This window comes from Schistosoma mansoni, chromosome 1 (genome assembly GCF_000237925.1).
Source record: "Schistosoma mansoni strain Puerto Rico chromosome 1, complete genome".
In the NCBI taxonomy this organism is placed as follows: Eukaryota; Metazoa; Platyhelminthes; class Trematoda; order Strigeidida; family Schistosomatidae; genus Schistosoma; species Schistosoma mansoni.
Window position 1 is genome coordinate 684,027 of NC_031495.1, and position 18,595 is coordinate 702,621.

An 18,595-nucleotide genomic window follows, 5' to 3' on the forward strand; every position below is an offset into this window, starting at 1 on the left:
CTAGTGACCCTTTCAAAGTTTTCTTCTTATATATTCTCAATGCTTAGTTGTAAAACTTTCAGAAGGGGATCTCAATGGGTTGGATAATGCTGAGGACTTTGTTGGCGACCGGTAAGTAGGCTTTATAATAGTTTAATATTGGGTCGATAGATCAAAATACCATGACACAAAGGATAATGTAAAGTAGGTTTACTTTTTTACTTTGAATTTATGAATGATCATAGTCCTGGTGACATGGATGCTCAGTCGATTCGGGATTTCGAGGTGAGTTCAGAGTAACACTACTCCTAATGGTTGGTTGATGTAGTCGTTAGTTAAAAAAGTTCCAAAACGTGATATATGTTATTTTGGAGAGCATCAAGTCATGTCTGGGTAGCGTTTCTTAGGACACTTCACAAATTATAAGTTTTGGGATGCAGATATAAGAATGTTTTATGGTTCTGTTGATACACAAAGTTGTCCATATTAAAACAGATCTTTCGACTAGGAATAGGCAAACTAAAGTCTATGATCTTTGCCACTTGTGCACAATGTGATATGTGGTCGAAGTTCAGTCAATCTGATCTAAGAAAAAGCTTATGTCGAAATTTGAAGCTAGTTTTTTTTAACTTCCCTGTTAATACCACGATCCTCATAATTAAAAAATCGACTGGATATCTTTATTTCGCTGATTCCACATGGATAGATTTCCCAGGGTGATTTTAACCATATTTTGCACATAACATGCAACTACTTTGACGTAATCGAGTTATTTTCTCTTACTAATCTGTGGATAATCGGTCTTATTCAGACACATACTACCTCAGTGGACGAGGGAAATGTGGTTCTCAGCCAAAAAGCTTCTGGGTCTCTGGATTCATCAGACAACCAGGAATCTTCAGGGGAAGATCACTTATCAGGTAGGTCCATAATGCCTCCCAGGACAAATCAGGAATCAGCTGGACTTGACCACAAAAATGTTCGGGAGTCTATTCTAAAAGAACTGCCTTCATTGGATTCAGTTGCTGCAGAAGGTATTAACACACATGAAATTCCAACTTTCAATGAATTCCATGCAATGGTTTCAGAAAGGTCACAATCACGTAAAGGGCAAGGTTCGTGTGTTTTAGTTTTGTTTGTTAGTTATCAAAATTTGATATATACCATATTGAGAGGCTGTGTTCTTGTTATTATATTAGTTGCATATTAAGTATGTTTTCGATAACCAGAAAACGAAAGTGGTCAAGTCAAGAAACACTTTCATGCCGTATGGTCTTGATTATAAACATTTTACACTGCTTGATTACTGATTGGTAACTGAATGGTCATGAAATCGACCACTTGCGAGGAGGCAATCTATGTGAATCTCAGTCTTAAGGAGATTTGTCGGTCTGTCCATTTCAGTGGTAACGTCTTTGACACTAAGGTGATGTGAGTTTGCGGTCACCAATATCGTTAGTCTCCCTGAGATATGGGTGCCCCCAAATGCCCTGGTACGGCCGAGAGTAGGGAGAGTCTACTCTCCCTCTCGAAATGCTCTCACATGGCCAGCGAATATATAGCCTCTGCCAGGGAAGTCCTACTCACTGCCTTCTCGTGGAACTACTGTTGTTTACGAAAGTGAGAGGACGAAAAGCGAATGTCCGGCGCTTTAACCGGGTTGGTGGACATGGCGAGTTCACCTAGGGGAGTTGGAAAACCCTGATTCCAAACCAATGGTGCACATGGGCTCCAGTATCCTGATGGAACGAATGGCGGAAGAACCTGTCATTGGTCAACGGCTACCATGGGACTGCATCTCCTCACGATGCTCCACTGCCTTGTGGATCAGATCTTTTGGTCAAAGGCTCGGGGTGTGGTCCTCTAAGAAAACCATCTGCTTCGGTTTGGGCACCCGGGCAGTATCACAGCCCACACACAAATGAATGAAATGATGAACTCTACTGACGATTCTATTCCTGCTCATATTATAAGCAAGACAATTTACATTATTATTATTATTATTATTATTATTATTATTACTTACCATATCGCTAATTCACCCCCTTTTATCCCCAATTTGCGTAACCTTACTCTTCAACTTATGCAGCAGCTCGCCAATGGTGGAAAATCTGTCCTATCTAAACGATCTCCAGTCACTGTCTGGTTGAAAGTGAATGCTTCCACCGATAATGAATACTGAGGCAGTCTTTCTGAAACCACGTACGCCGTTCAAGCTGGCTTCCTTCAACGTTCGCACACTAATGCAGATCGGACAACAGATAGGGCTGGCTATGTCTTTGGAAGGTCTTAATGTTGATGTTTGTTGTCTATCCGAGACCCGTATTCAAGACTAGTGAAGTACTACAAATCCGCTCTCCATCTGTCGCCTCGAAAAGCTTGTTCCACGTGCGCTTATCCGGGGACCCTGTGGCATCTTCGTCTGGTCTTGCTGGCGTTGGTGTCGCACTAAGCGCTAGGGCTGAGGCAGCACTAATCGATTGGATCCCCATTAACAGTCGGTTATGTGCTGTTAGATTAGAAAGTTCCATCAAAGTGAGAAGAAATCGGCGTGAGAAACGGTGTCTTTTCGTCATCTCCGCCTATACCCCGACAGATTGCAGCCCGGATGCAATCAAGGATGAGTTTTACCATCAGTTAACAGTTCTTCTCCAGAAAGCGCGTTCGACAGATATTGTAGTACTAGCCGGAGACTTGAATGAACAGGTCGGGCGTCTAGGCACAGAAGAGAGTCGTCTAGGTGGCCGATGGGGACTTGTTGGTCGCAGGACAGATAACGGGGACCGTTTGCTGCAACTGTGCACAGACTACAACCTGTTTCTGGCCAGCACTAACTTCCGGCACAGTCATCGCCGGTGTGCCACCTGGCGTCCTCCCTCTGCATCCCAAGCCTGGACTCAGATTGATCACATCGCGATCAGCTACCGCTGGCGTGGTTGTGTACAAGACTGCCGCTCCTTTTGGAGTACCTATCTGGAGTCTGATCATGCCCTGGTCTGCGCCAATCTCACCTTACTTTTCAGTGGCCGAAGGATTGACCACCACCAACGGATTGATATTAGTAAACTGGCTGCAACTTCTGTTGCAAGTAAGTATCGAGCGGAGCTAGCCTCTAGGCTAGCTACCATCCCACCGAAAAGTATAGATGAGCATTGGTTGCATCTTCACGACGCCATGAAAATGGCGAGTAAAGCCGCTTGCGGCTTCGCGAAACGTCCCGCTTACAAGCACTGGGTTTCTTCTGGCTCCTTACAACTGATGGAAGCCTGTCGGTCTACTCCGGGTGACCGTGAGTTTGACCACAAACGAAGGCTGTTACGTAATGAAATCGGGCAAAGCTTGAGTAAGGACCGAGAAGCCTGGTGGTCGGAGCGTGCTGATGAGATGGAAGCAGCAGCTGCATCTGGTAACTGCCGGAAGCTCTTCCAACTCATCCGAGCCACTGGCAGCAAGAAGTCTGGTGTGAGTGAAACAATCTACGAGGATGATGGGATGCCAATCACTAACATCTCCCGACGTCTTGGACGATGGGCGGAATTTTTCGAAGGGCAGTTCAACTGGTCTGCTGCTCCGGCAACATCAACCAGCTTGTCCTGCCCCCCATGGCCGGTGACGACTGTTCCACCAAACGAGGCGGAAGTTCGCAAGGAACTCCAACTCTTGAAACGTTACAAATCACCTGGCCCAGATGACTTACCTCCGGCTCTTTTTAAAGATGGTGGCGACTTTCTGACTAAGGAACTGACGGTGTTGTTTGGAAAGGTTTGGGAGCAAGAAAGTGTTCCAACATCATGGAATGAGTCAATAGTCGTCCCTATCTTTAAAAAGGGTTCACGTTGTTCCTGCAATAACTATCGGGGGATAAGTCTACTTTCGATTGCGTCCAAACTATTGGCTTCTATCATTCTTCGTGGGTTGTTTAAAACCCGAGAACGATTGACTCGCGAGGAGCAGGCTGGTTTTCGTTCTGGTCGAGGATGCATTGATCACATCTTCACCCTCCGCCAAATGTTAGAACACCGTCATACTTATCGCAGGCCAACAATCGTAGTGTTTCTTGATATCAGGGCGGCCTTCGATTCGTTGGACAGGACTGTTCTCTGGGATTGTCTATTGAAGAAGGGTGTGCCTGAGAAGCTCATTAACATCTTAAAGGCCCTGTATACGAACACCTCAGGCAGAGTGAGGGCATACAACCACCTTTCTCCCTTGTTCCATTCGAGCAGTGGGGTTAGGCATGGTTGCCCGATCTCACCATTCCTCTTCAACTTTGCCATCGACGACATCCTGGAAACAGCTCTGGTGGATGTAAGTAATGGCGGTGTGGATCTGTTGCCTGGAGAACGACTTCTCGACCTTGAGTATGCGGATGATATTGTCTTACTGTGCGATAATGCCCAAGGCATGCAATCAGCACTTAATCAGTTGGCAATCAGTGTCCGCAGGTACGGCATGTGCTTTGCACCCTCCAAGTGCAAAGTACTCCTACAAGACTGGCAGGATTCTAATCCTGTACTCACCCTGGATGGTGAGGAGATCGAAGTAGTTGAGAAGTTCGTGTATCTAGGTAGCTATATAAGTGCTGGTGGTGGCGTGAGTGATGAGATTGATGCACGTATAATGAAAGCCAGAGCGGCTTATGCCAATCTGGGCCATCTTTGGCGCCTTCGTGATGTTAGTCTGGCTGTAAAAGGTCGGATCTACAACGCGTCGGTGAGAGCAGTTTTGCTCTATGCTTGTGAAACCTGGCCTCTCCGAGTTGAGGATGTTAGACGTCTCTCTGTGTTCGATCATCGTTGTCTCCGAAGGATTGCTGACATCCAGTGGCAACACCATGTTAGTAATGCAGAGGTTCGGCATCGTGTGTTCGGGCGCAGAGACGATAATTCAATTGGTGTCACCATCTTGAAACACCGACTTCGGTGGCTTGGACATGTTTAACGAATGTCGTCCCAGAGACTTCCACGTCGTGCATTATTTGCCGACTCTGGGACTGGTTGGAAAAAGCGGAGAGGAGGTCAGTGTATGACATGGTGTCGTGGCATGAAAGAGAACTGCAAAGGGCTAGCTTCTGTTGGTCCTTCACGACTCCTTGGTTGGGGTCCGAGAGATGGTGCAACACAGTGGCTAGAGACGTTATCAGATATGGCTCAGAATAGAAGTCAGTGGCGATCCTGCTGCAACCTTCTTTTTACTTTCTACATAAAGAATGGCTCTAACTTTCCTAACTGAAAGAGTCTTCTGGTTGTACATTTCAGTCCGCCTTATCTTTTCATCCCTTCTCTTCCTACTTTCATTATTTTGTGTGGCGCATATGTACCTGGTGCCCTTTTGTACCAATATATATGTGTTTAAATAAATAAATAAATAAATGAGATATGGGTTGTACCTTGCTGATGACTGCCGACTCACACGAAATGTAGATGCAAGGCTTCTCGGATATTGACTCCTACCAATCAATATAAATTATTTATCTATTTATTTAAACACAAACATTGGTACGAGAGGGTACCAGATACATATGCGCCACACAATAGCAATGAGGCTAGTAAGAATTATCACTGATTTGCGCGAGGGCTGTGATGCTGCCCAGGTGTCCAAACTGAAGCAGGCAGTTTTCTTAGGGGACCACACCCGGAGCCTTCGACCTAAACGTCTAATCCACAGGGCGGTGGAGAAACTTCAGGAGATGCAGTCCCATGGTAGCCGGTGACCAACAATAGGTCCATACGCCATTTGTTCCTTCAGGATACTGGAACACATGTGCACCATTGATCTGGAGTCAGGGTTTTCCAACTCCCCTACGTAGGTGATCCGTGTACACCAACCTAATTGAAGCGTCAGACATTCGCTTTTCATCCTCTCAATTGTGTAGAGAACACCCCTGCCACGAGAAGGCAGTGAGTTGGATTTTCCTGATAGTGGTTGTATACGCGTGGCCATGTGAGAGCGATTCAAGAGGGCGAACGGACTCTCCCGACCCTCAACCGTATCAGGTCATTTGGCGGCCGACATAAGTTAATTGTGTGTCATTGATGTGATAAGAATTAAGTCCGGTAGTTACGCTTTAATTCTATTATACTAGTGATCTACAAAATCCATATCCTTCAGTCACTTGTATGTCAAATGAGTTCTAATCGTGTTTGTTTTTGAAGGTAATATTTTGTGTGTAAGCATATTTTTCCGCTATCGAAAGAAACTCGTAATGCTACCAGTTGTCTTGTTTTCTGATATCTGTTCGTTTGTTGGCTCGCGTTAGTAATTCGGTTTCATGACAGATTATTATTTAGCCACATTGTCGTTAAATATCAGTTGAGGTTCTATTAATCGATTCATACTGTCTCTAGTCTAATAGTTTTCCAGTTGAAAATAATAGTAAACAGTCAGATAGTATGAATGCTTACATAAATAGTCTGGCCACAAGCGTTTGGTGAGTGAGCTGCATTCATTATTTATATATTTTTGAGGTTGATATCAACAGTATTTAGAGTGAAATAGCACTAAAATTACCTATATGCGATTCCGATAATTTATGCTATATGAAGTACACTTATTTATGCTTAGTTTTTGATAATTTTTCCCATTTAGATTGTGAAGTTGTCGAAAATGTTGGTGTGGCCAATCCTGACTACGATATCAACATTGAACAGAAAATTAAGGCTTCACAAATTCCTCAGGGATCCGAAAAAGTACTACAAACACATATTGATGTTAATCCATCGGTTAAATCTTCGAGAAATCAAATCATTCAAGATGTACCAGAAAAAAGTGTTTTCACACATCATAGTTCGTTTTCCGATAATATCAAAAAAGATTCTGCTAGTGAACAGCATCAGTCTTTGCAAACGAATTCTGTTGTGACATCTAACTCAGAAACAAATTCCAAATCAAGTTCTCATGTTACTTCACAACCTGTTATTACCACCACCACCTCAGCAACGACAACAATAACTAACAATGATGCTGTTCATACACCGGGCAAGATTGATTTAACTCTTCGGAGAAATGTCGCTTCTGTAGCCTGTGGTGCAAAGATGTTAGGATTCAGTAGAGCGATAAAAAACCCCGAGGCTGTACTCAATGAAAACAATGATGAATATATGAATGTTCCGTGTAGTGAAGAAAAATGGTAATACCTTAAATATGTATATATACTTGTATACTATCATTCTTGAAGTTTCTTCATATATCGGTCCTGGAGTATTATTAGAGTTAAGCATAACAGACATTGTTTTTGTGATTTTCGTTAATTTATTTTTATTTTTTCATAGAATAGCAGGTTTGGTTCTTAAAACTGTAGTATGTTAGGCTTTCTTGAATGGCATTTCCCAAAGTAATTGATATTGCATTCTACAAATGTATAACACTTGGAATTTATAAATAGAAGTAAAGCAGTAGTGACTTAGTGAGTAAAGTGGTCCACTTCCAACCAATAGATCACAGGCTGCAACCCTGATTCATTTACTTAGATTTGGAGAGTGTGTATCGTCACTAGCTGATACTTTAGGCCAATTAGACAGTGACCGAATAATGAGTCCATGCGAATTGTCAAGGCGTGGTTTCCTTTCCTATGGAATAAGATACTCCATCGGTGGAAAAATGTGGCCTAAATTTCTAAGGGATATAAATGGATTTATTTATATATGTGAATATATAAGTGAGTAGGCAGTTACTTCTCGATTCAGTTGACCAATAAAATACTTTTTCTTAACTTTTATTCTTCTCAATTAACTAGCCTGTCGGGCTCGCAAATAGGAAGCTCGTTTGTCAGTATTCTAATTGGACACCACCCAAGATTACGCTAACCTTTGTAGAATATGTGACTCAAAGCTGAGTACATAGATCTGCACTTGATTGATTGGTTGTCTGATTGAAATATGTAAGCTGTTTCGTTAAGTGAATTATGTTGGAATCTGCTATAAGCATTCGTAACTACGATGTTACAAATGACTTTTACCTATGAATAAAAGTAGCCTTGGAAGCTTGGTCTAAATGTATTGTTGATCGGTAGAATTCAATCACAATCACAGATTAAACAATATAGAATTCGTCACCAACTATGGATTGATATAAATGTAAAATTTTTGAAATATAAAGTAGGCTATCCAGAAAATCTATTATTAATGGCTAAGCAATTCAATAAGCCGCTACTCTACAAAGGCTTTTTATATAACTTTAAACAATGATATCACTTATCAGTTCAGATGCATCCTATTAAATTTTTATTCGAGGTGTTGTCTGGATGTATGCACAAGGTAGTTCAATTCAATGTCTACATATTTTAAGGTATTAGTTGATGTTTTGCTTGTTGTTTGGTAGTAATAATAATAAGGTATATTACAATTTATACCTTTAATAGGTTAGTTCTAGAAGTATGCCAACCGGTTCAACTACGGACTATAGAACTGGCAAATTATGAATTATTTTCATCACGGTTGAAATCGTTTCGAGTTTATGCTAACGATCGGTAAGAGTTTTTTTTTAGAAATTCAACTATTAATATGTATAATTGGTTAGTTTTTGTTTACTAGTTTGTTATTTATTTATTTAAACACATAAATATTGGTACAAGGAAGCACCAGATACATATGCGCCGCACAAATCTTTGATTTGTGTGAGGTCTGGGATACTTCTCAGATGCCCAAACTGAAACAGGTGGTTTTCTTAGGGAGCCACACCCGGAGCCTTTGACCTAAAGGTCTGATCCACAAGACAGTGGAGCATCGTGAGGAGATGCATTCCCATGGTAGCCAGTGACCAACCATTGATTCTTACGCCATTTTTTCCCTCAGGATACTGGAACCCATGTACACCATTGGTTTGGAATCAGTGTTTTCCAACTGCCCTAGGTGGACTCGCAGTGTCCACCAACCTGGTTAAAGCTCCGGACATTCGCTTTTCGTCCTCTCAATTTCGTAGAGAACACCCCCTTAACGAGAAGTCAGAGTAGGACTTCCCTGACAGATGCTATATACGCGTGGCCATGTGAGAGCATTCGGAGAGGGAGAGCGAACTCTCCCCACTCTCGGCCGTTTCAGGGGATTTGAGGGCAGAAATAATAGGGATTATTTTTATAGATAATGAATAGTGCAAACCAGTATCGGTCATGTAAATGACTAATCAGAATTATTATATATGATACTTGATGTAATATTTTCTAAATTGGATGGTTCTATCGCGAGTCTTTCATTGTTTTTTGACGTGACATCATCAGCTGATACTTTAGAAAAAGCATGTGCTAATTAGATGAGACAGGTATCGCTGATGATGAGATTTAATCTTAGCCTTTTTACGAAATAAAATTTCTGTTATTTTAAAATTAATGAGAATTCTCTTTCGAAACCATTGCAGATATCCAGCAAAGTCCTGGGAATTGATTGGTACATTCACCGCCCGAGATGTTAAGGGAATACAGTCTTTCAGTGTTGTTAGTGGAAAAATGATCAAATATGTTAAAGTAAGTTAATTGTATTTGAATTGTAGTTGTTAGTCGTCCAGCTGAAAGGATATACTATTTATAGTTACATTTGATTGACTTTTTGTATAAAGATTAAGAACAATAAATTCGTTTTCACTTTGTTAGGTTCTCATTTATTTTTGTTTACAATTTGTAATGTTTCAAAGTCGAAATCACAAGTAGAGTTTAAAATACAGAGATGAATCTTTGTTCGAAGTTAGTGGGAACTCATACCAGCTTGCTGTAGTGTGGCTTCCCTGCCTTTTGCTTCATATATTTACTAGGATATTTTGTGGAGGTGTATATAGTTCGACGATAGTTCGAATGAGAAGATTAGGAGAGACTTCATCCATTCAAGAAGGTGGATCCTAATTTTATGAAAAAGCATAATAAGATGCTATAGTATGATCGCCATTTGCTCTTATTTTAAGTAATGTTGGATAATGTATCGAGACACTAAGTTGCGTAGACTTTAGGATTTTATCTAAGGAGTTATAATGGACAAGCAAGTGTGTGAAATTTATCAAAGGTACTGATGATTAAACATAGGGCTATCAAAAATTATTATCATGGAGGGATTAGGTTTAACAAGCATAGAACAAGAGTGCATAGGCCTCTAAGGCTTTCAATGCACATAGATTGATCTCGTTTGTCAACACTCAGAACCCAAACTGGTTCCGGTATGCGTAAACATTCCAACTATTTTCAAGAACAAACCACAAACATTGAACATGGATACACCAGCTCCTCTTCATCCTTGTAAAATTGACTTAAATTTCTATAGCTTCAAAGTGCACATGGCTTACTTACAAATACTGAGACAAAGTTGTCATTAACCAATAGAACTAAATGATAATCACCACTATCTTTTCAACTGACTGACTTTGAAAAAAAGTACGAACCATTCAGGTTCGAACCACGCTCCACGCACTTCAGTTTGATCAGCTAGGTAATATTACTAACACTCACACTTCGAGTTCGACTTAAAGTTTAATACAGTAATCTGCACCAAGTAGTCAATTTAGTGATTAGACTTCTGTTTGGGTGGCCGGACATGACTACCCCTTCAGATGTTGAATGTGGTTGGAAGCCTAGTACATAAAGGTTTACTTTGTGAGTTACATGATTGTTAAGTTTCAAGCTTGCATAGTAGATTTTTTTAAAAGATAAGAGATTGTATTGAGAAATACTATGTCTTCTTATTGGTCCAGCATTTTTACCTCTTTTTTTGACACAGTTCGAATTGATTGAACACTATGGTTCTGAACATTATTGTCCATTAACGATGATTAGAATATTTGGTTTGGGTTCCGATGATTTAGATGATGATGACGATGTTGATGATGTTGATGTTCGATTAATGAATGTGCCAGAAACTACTTCAAATCATGATTCGACAATTACTCCGACGCAGGATAAAAATCAGCATTTGGAAAGTCATGAAAATGATATCATTACTAAAGATAACGCAAGTATGTAGTTTGACATTATTGCTTTTTGTTATAACTTGTAGCCTGTGTGCCCTGGTAATGTATAACGTGGTATTACCGCCAATTAGAGAGCAGTGTTTTATCGATCGAACCAATGACGCGTAAAATATGTATGAGCAGTCTAGAGTCCTTCTTCGGTCATTGCTTCCCGCATAGTCTTGTCTGTCAAGTCCAGAACACCGATAACAGCCTCTGCGATATGAATCATTTATATCAAACATACTGGGTTTACCAAACAGATAGACCACATCGTACCATAAAATAGGAAACAACATTTGTACAAGATTTAGCCAAATGTGGTTGTGAATAAGGGAGATAGTAATTGATAGACAGGGCATAACCCAAAAATGGTTAATCGTGTAGTAAAAGTTCATAGGTCAAAACAAAGCTTATAATAAAAGAAACATGAATATGAATAGTTAAGTTACTTAACATTTATACAACAGGAAATATACATATCATATTGGTCCATAAATAGTCCTCAAAAGTTACCATTCATAATTCTTTTCGAGATATAACACTTTTATAATTAATCATACCTGCTAATTTTCACATATGTAGCAGTTAATTCTAAGTATACTATCGAACCAGTTAGGATTAATAGAGGAAATTCAATGTTGTGGCACGCATATTAATCTAGGGTGACATTTATCAAGCCAGAATTTTGGTCGTTGGTCATACGATGATCAATTTCGTACCATAAAACATCAGATACTTACAAAACGTTCGGTTACGAAAGATGTACACTCATATGTGAATGAGAGATGGAAATGATGACGTATAAGTGCACAGAGACATGAGGCGGAAGAATATTTCTCTACTATGTTTTTCTGGGTTAATATTAAGGTGTGAATTAGGATTTAGGGTTAGAATTGTAGTTGTTTTATGTTTAGGATTAGAATTAGAGATTAGCATGTATATGAACTAAATGTCAATCCTAACCTTTGACCATAGTTATTCCTCATTATTATGTTATATCACTATCTTCGATTGTCAAACACTATACTCTAAGAAATTGTATTTTAAAGTCTTCACACAACACTGAAAAGACTATATCATTTACAAAAAAGAGCTGTTCATTTGTACTGACGGTTAATTTTGAAACAAATATTAGTCTGTTGTGAGATCGTACACTGATAAGTCAGTAAATGTTGATTCCCTCCACGGAGTATTCATAAATCACCTAAATTATGACAATTAAGTTGTCTATTCAAAGAATATGCTTATATACTGCTAACATAGATTGATTAAACTAACTTTTGAATAACAGGAATACAAAAAATACATTCACACATAAAAACCGTTACCATAAATAATAACTGGAAAACGAATACAGTGGTCTTGAGTGCTGTTAGAGGTATGAGGGCAGTTATCACTTCCCGGTTGTCCACACCGTGGAAGGGTTCTTCTAGAGGTACCTGAAAAGGAAACCGGGTTGGAAGTGGTCTTAATGACCTGAGAGCGTGACCGCAGTGCCAAAGGTACAACTGCTTGAGGCCGGTCACACACGACCTTTTTGTGAGTCGTTTACGTGTTAGCTCCGTACTTGTTTGAACGTTTCAGCCAGGAACGGATATCCGTGGGATAAGGCGAGGTGTGCATTTTTAGGGTCGACCTTTTCTAACCCCACCCCTCCCTATGGGAAGGTAGCATCGCTGTTATGCTGGTTGTCTGAAGGAAACACCTTACTGCTGTCACACCTCTGTATAGTCAGCAGTACGACTTCGCTTTCGGATCTTGGGTTTGCTGCTTTTAGTCATACCGCTCTTCAACCGACCTGTCTGGCATGGTAGGACCTTGAGGAACGATTGTTCCAGCCAGTATAGCTCGATTGGTTCATCACGATAGGCAAGCCCGACCACCACGTCAAGGTAGCAACAACGGTCGGGAACTGGAAAATAAATATTAATCATTGTTTATAGCATTTTCTTATTCTCTTTCTCCTTTTTTTATCTACACAGAAAATGAGCGTAAAGATGATCAAACTTCATTGAATACTACTAGTAGTAATGATGGTATGTATGATACTACAGGGATAACGGAAGACAACAATCATCACATAGTCAATATCAGTACATATGATCCTGAAATTAAACTAACTAATTCAGATTTGACCAGTGAAGATTATCCTAACAATCAGAATGATGATCATGATCATAAACACATTGTTGACAAGTTGTCTAATATTGATTCTACTAACAGCGATTCATCTGTGGATTCCTCGACTATGTACCACACTGATGATACCGCTTCTTCTGATCACCACCATAAATTATTGGGAGATCGAATTAAAAAATATTCGGAACGAACAACCACTGGAGACAGTTTAAAAAATCACAATGATAATTATAAAAACAAATTTTGTGAGAAAATAGATCCTGTGAAGGCGCTTCACAAACCATTTTGTCCAGGTGAGTTTTTTCGGTCTTTGATTTCTAGGATGATAACAACCATGGTTGTTTAGTTGTCCTCTAAAGAAGCGTCTTGAGTTGCGTAACATTAGAGTCGGACTCAACGGCACAGATGCACTCAGTCTTTGTTTTCCGTTGGATCTTCAGATACTCTTTTGTTTTACTATTCTTTACTTCTCTTCTTAAACCATATTGTTTATATGTAGCTTTTACTACCATCATTTGTTCTGTTAATACTTTTAATACTTTCTTGTATTTGTCCTGATAATTTCGTCTTGTTGTGTTAGTGTGGTGGCTTAGACCGATATGGACATGTGTAAGGTTCTATAACGCTTCTGATTAGCTAACTGCCTAAGAGACAATTTTGTACTACTTATTTTATTTAAAGACATAAACATTGCTACAAGAAGACACCAAGTATATATGCGCCACACAAATCATTTGGTTTGTATGAGGGCTGGAATACTGCCCGGATGCCCAAACCGGAGCAAGTGGTTTTCTTAGGATGCCACACCCCACACGATATGTACCCGGGCAGCGTCCCATCCCTTACACAGATCTAAGTTCAGTCTGTGGGCTTGTTTTTCAAGATTCAAACATCTTATTCATTTCTTCAGCACGGATACGATAATTATCGTTTGATGATGTCCCAAGTTTATCGCTTACAATACTAGACTATATTTTGCAATCACATCTACTTTTGCCAGGAAAACACTGACAACATTTTTAGCTTTTATATAACAGTGAGATGGTTTATTCTGTTCAAATATTCTCTGTAAACCTTCATTCATACCATTCTTATTCTTGTTAAAGTCTCTCAATACCATATTATGCATTGTTGTTTCATGGAATAGTTTACTTGTAAACAACATATAGATGATGTTAAAATACCATATCACAACAAATGTAAAAGACCAGTGGTTCTTCACACAAGAATATGGAAGGCTTCATCTTTATAGTATTACTCTTCAGTTCACGAGCAAGGGGGGGTTTAAACGAAGTTCTCATGTTATACTCAAGAAAATGAAGTGTATTATTGTATCGTAATGCCTCATAAATTTATCAAGTGCTTAAGTTACAATGATATTTGTTTGTAATGAATAATAATATTATTAAGTTGTACAGATCTTAGTTAATTGAACGAATTTCTTAAAGAGATCGAAAACAAAGATTGGTGCACAATAATGATGATGAAAAATCGAGATAACAACTCACTGAAGACATTGGTGAATGGTTGCTCAATTTCGTGGATTGGTTGAAGTTAGACATTAACACCGTTGGATACCGGCTCAGTGGTCTATCGGTTAAGTGCTCTGGAGCGAGACTGGTAGATCCTGGGTTCGAATCTCGCTCGCAAGGCGGGATCGTGGATGCGCACTGCTGAGGAGTCCCACAATAGGACGAAATGGCCGTCCAGTGCTTCCAGGTTTTCGATGGTGGTCTAGCTTCGATTAACTCATGATTTCAATTATGAAAAATTGTTTGTTTCAGATAAATAAATAGTTTTTTTTGGGGGGGGGAATTTTCAGAACACTCAACTAGTGATTAGAATTCATAGATTTAACAAACATTAGATGATTATGTAATAAAGTAACTGAAAACAGATTAATGATAATAATGAAACTAGTCAGTTATAAATGAAACAAAAATGATAATGATGTAATCAAACTTTAGATAGAGTTCATATGATGAACGAATTTCAGTCTCATGACTGAATGTTTCAAAGTGGTGAATCTGTAAACAATTGATTATGTCTTATTGTAGGGACCGTCATATCCAATTTTCAATGTTAGCGATCTATTTTTGTTTACATGTTTAGTGTATGACTGACTGATATGTTGTTATCTTATTACGGTTTGTTCAACATAATTGTTTGTACATCATGTGCGTGCATTGGATGAAAATTCCTTGTTAGTCATAAGCTGTATTTATTATTATTTGTTTTTTTTGAACACATAAATATTGGTACAAGGGGACACCAGATATATATGCGCTACACAAAAAAATTGTTATTTCATTTTAATTGTGTGAGGGCTATGGTACTGCTCGGGTGCCCAAACCGAAGCGGGTGGTTTTCTTAGGGGGCCACACCCGGAGACTTTAACCTAAAGGTCTAATCCACAAGGCAGTGGAGCATCGTGAGGAGATGCAGTCCCATGGTAGCCAATGACCAACAATTTATTCATACACCATTCGTTCCTTCAGGATACTGGACCCCATGTGCACCATTGGTTTGCAATGAGGGTTTTCCAACTCTTCTAGGTGGATGTTCCGTGTCCACCAACCCAGTTGAAGCTCCGGATATTCGCTTTTTATTCTCTCAATTTCGTAGAAAACACCCCCTTAACGAGAAGGCAGTCAGTTGAACTTCCCTGAAATTAATTACTTTTAATCCTTTAGAATAATGTAGTTTTGTTTATGTCTTTTAGCTGGATCAATACTGTATCGTTCTATAAATCATATCAATGATCATTCTACAACAACTAATTGTCATACTTCCAAGGTTACAAACAGCGATTCACCAACTCCACATAAATCTCATTTTTATCCAACTGTAAATATTCATGCTAAAGTACCAGCCATAATGAAATTACCACCGCCTATTGATAAAATTGAACAAAATAATAAATCATTACAAAACATGAATACAGTTAATTTAACATCGAAATTACATAATAAACTATTTAATCAAGTTTTCAATCCAATGAACCTTTTTACTCGATTGGCAAGTAAGTAAAACTGAAAAATCATTAGATAACTTTGTTCATTTGATGAACTCTCTTTGTTATAACTTATGGTACCTGTATATTGTCATGTAACAAAGCCACCCATCAGAATCCCAATTTCTATACCTCAGTGTCTCTGATTTGACCAATTACACGTCAAACTAGTACCAGTAACTTTGATTCAATCGCTAATTCTTTATTGGTTCGCGACCCTGCAGCTTCTCTCTCTGCTCTACTGTACTCCTTGAGTCCAGAAGTCAGTAATCAGCCTCTACTACACGAATATTATATTTCGAACATATGTCGTTTATGTACAGACCTATGCGACCACATCACACAATAAGGTGAAAAGCAACAACTATACTATGATCAAGTCAAAAAGTGGCTGTGAGTAAGGGAGACTGTAAGTAACAAACTGTCAACAGATTAAGAATAATAGGTCGTATAACAGTAGTTAATGAGTCAGACGAAAACTTAGTACAAAAGATTATGTATATATTAAACACATGATTTTCGGTCCACACATGAACACTAAACCTTTAGACCAATGTGTCGGGATCCAATGGTGGTGGTTCTAGGATCTTAGTGATGGTCTTATAATTGGCTGTGCAAGTGTAATGCTTTGAACAGTTGTACACTTGGTTGATAAGTTACGTTTATTTAATCTAATCAGAGGTTTATTTATACTTCACTCAGCTTATGACTTGATATCAGTTTGTTCCTGGTTTGCAAATGGCCATGCTTATGTTTTTCGTCAATTCTTCTTATACCTCCTACCTTTTTGTCGATAAGAAATTTGATAACTTGAATATTGGTTCAATATTTTGATAAAAGGTCTACAATGATATATTTGTCCTTAAATTGCGGGATCGTGGATGCGCACTGCTGAGGAGTACCACAATAGGACGAAACGGCCGTCCAATGCTTCCAGGTTTTCCATGGTGGTTTAGCTTCTTCTTAAGTAAATCTACTTTACAATTCATGAGAAAAATTGAATCGTTTTACTAAATATCTGTTTTTCTTCATTTCAGATGCTATAAAACATACTATACTTGGTATATTTTTACAGTTTTTCCCATCAACTGAAGGTAAATAATTCCAATATATATGATTAGTTGTGTGTTTTGTAAAATTTGTTTGCTTTTTAGACAAAATATGTTTATTTGGCATTTTAAATATGAGTGAACCAGGTATTTCTATTTATTATTATTATTATTATTTGAACACATAAATATTGGTACCAGGAAGCACCGGATACATATATATGCGCCGCACAAATCTCAATTGATTTGTGTGAGGGCTGTGATACTGCTCAGGTGCCCAAACTGAAGCAGGTGGTTTTCTTAAGGGGCCACACCCACACCCACACGATGCTCCATGAGGCAGTGGAGCATCGTGAGGAGATGCAGTCTCATGGTAGCCGGTGACCAACGATTGGTTCATACACCATTTGTTCCTTCCGGATACTGGAGCCAGCCGATGTGCACCATTGGTTTGGAACGAGGGTTTTCCAACTCCTCTAGGTAGGTGCTCTGCGTCCACCAATCCGGTTAAAGCGCCGGACATTCGCTTTTCTTCCTCTCAATTTCCTAAACAACAGCCGTGGTGCGAGAAGGCAGTGAGTAGGACTTCCCTGGCAGAGGCTATATACTCGTGGCCACGTGAGAGCATTTGGAGAGGGAGAACGGACACTCCCCACTCTCGGCTGTACCAGGGCATTTGAGGGCAAAGTGCACACATCATGAGGTCTCGCCGAGATATATTTTTATAGAAGCGGGATAATTTGAAAACTAATAGTCTGTTCATAATATTCTTGCTTCTTACTTTATACAAATCCACTTATGTAAAAAAAGTGATCAGAGTAACTCTCATACATCAGAAAGAACCTTTGTTTATTTCTGTCTGTAAAGTACCAGATTTTCTGTTCATCTGTGAGTATATAAGGGATTCTAGTTCAGATTTGTTTCAGTTATTTCTACAATTAATTTATATGCATGTTGGGAAACTGCTCGAATACACAGACCAAAGTGGATGGTTTCCTTAGAGAAACATTGCTCATAATTTGACCTCAAGGTCTGATCTGTAAGGCGATGGAGTAACATCAGGAAATGCAGTGTCGTGGTATTCAGTGACCAAAATAAGTTGGTAATCTATTCTTTCACCATAAGTCTTTTAGCCCCTGAGCACCGTTGGGTTTTGAATCAAGACTTCCCAACTTCCCTTAGTGGACCCTCTGTATCTCTCAAGCTGGTTTAAGGTTTAGAAGTTCTCTTTTCCATCCTTTCAACCTCATAAAAACAACTCCTGCCACTTTAAGTGAGTGATTAGGAATTTTCATGGCAAGGGCTATAAACTCGTGATTGATCGTATGAGACTATTTCGAGTAAAATAATACTTTCAAGCATACCAGGGGATTCAGTGTGACTATGACACTTAAAATTGTCTAATTTTTGTACAAAGACTACAATAACTACATTGGTGGTTTAATGGAGTCAGGTTTTTCCTGTATTCTGGTGTCTTAAATCCTTCAGT

General features: G+C 39.3%; 1 protein-coding gene across 1 annotated transcript in view; it reads left to right on the forward strand.

Annotated features, from left to right (window-relative positions):
* Positions 1-910: 910 nt before the first annotated feature.
* Smp_092950 (hypothetical protein) overlaps positions 911-18,595 on the forward strand; it is a gene marked incomplete at its 5' end in the record, with an annotated part of 52,215 nt that continues 34,530 nt past the window's right edge. The window contains 8 exons of the mRNA XM_018792910.1: positions 911-1,094; positions 6,568-7,108; positions 8,339-8,446; positions 9,331-9,436; positions 10,851-10,908; positions 12,888-13,337; positions 15,767-16,066; positions 17,095-17,151. Of these exons, the coding sequence (XP_018647475.1) occupies positions 911-1,094; positions 6,568-7,108; positions 8,339-8,446; positions 9,331-9,436; positions 10,851-10,908; positions 12,888-13,337; positions 15,767-16,066; positions 17,095-17,151 (1,804 nt within the window). The remainder of the gene's footprint in view (positions 1,095-6,567; positions 7,109-8,338; positions 8,447-9,330; positions 9,437-10,850; positions 10,909-12,887; positions 13,338-15,766; positions 16,067-17,094; positions 17,152-18,595) is intronic.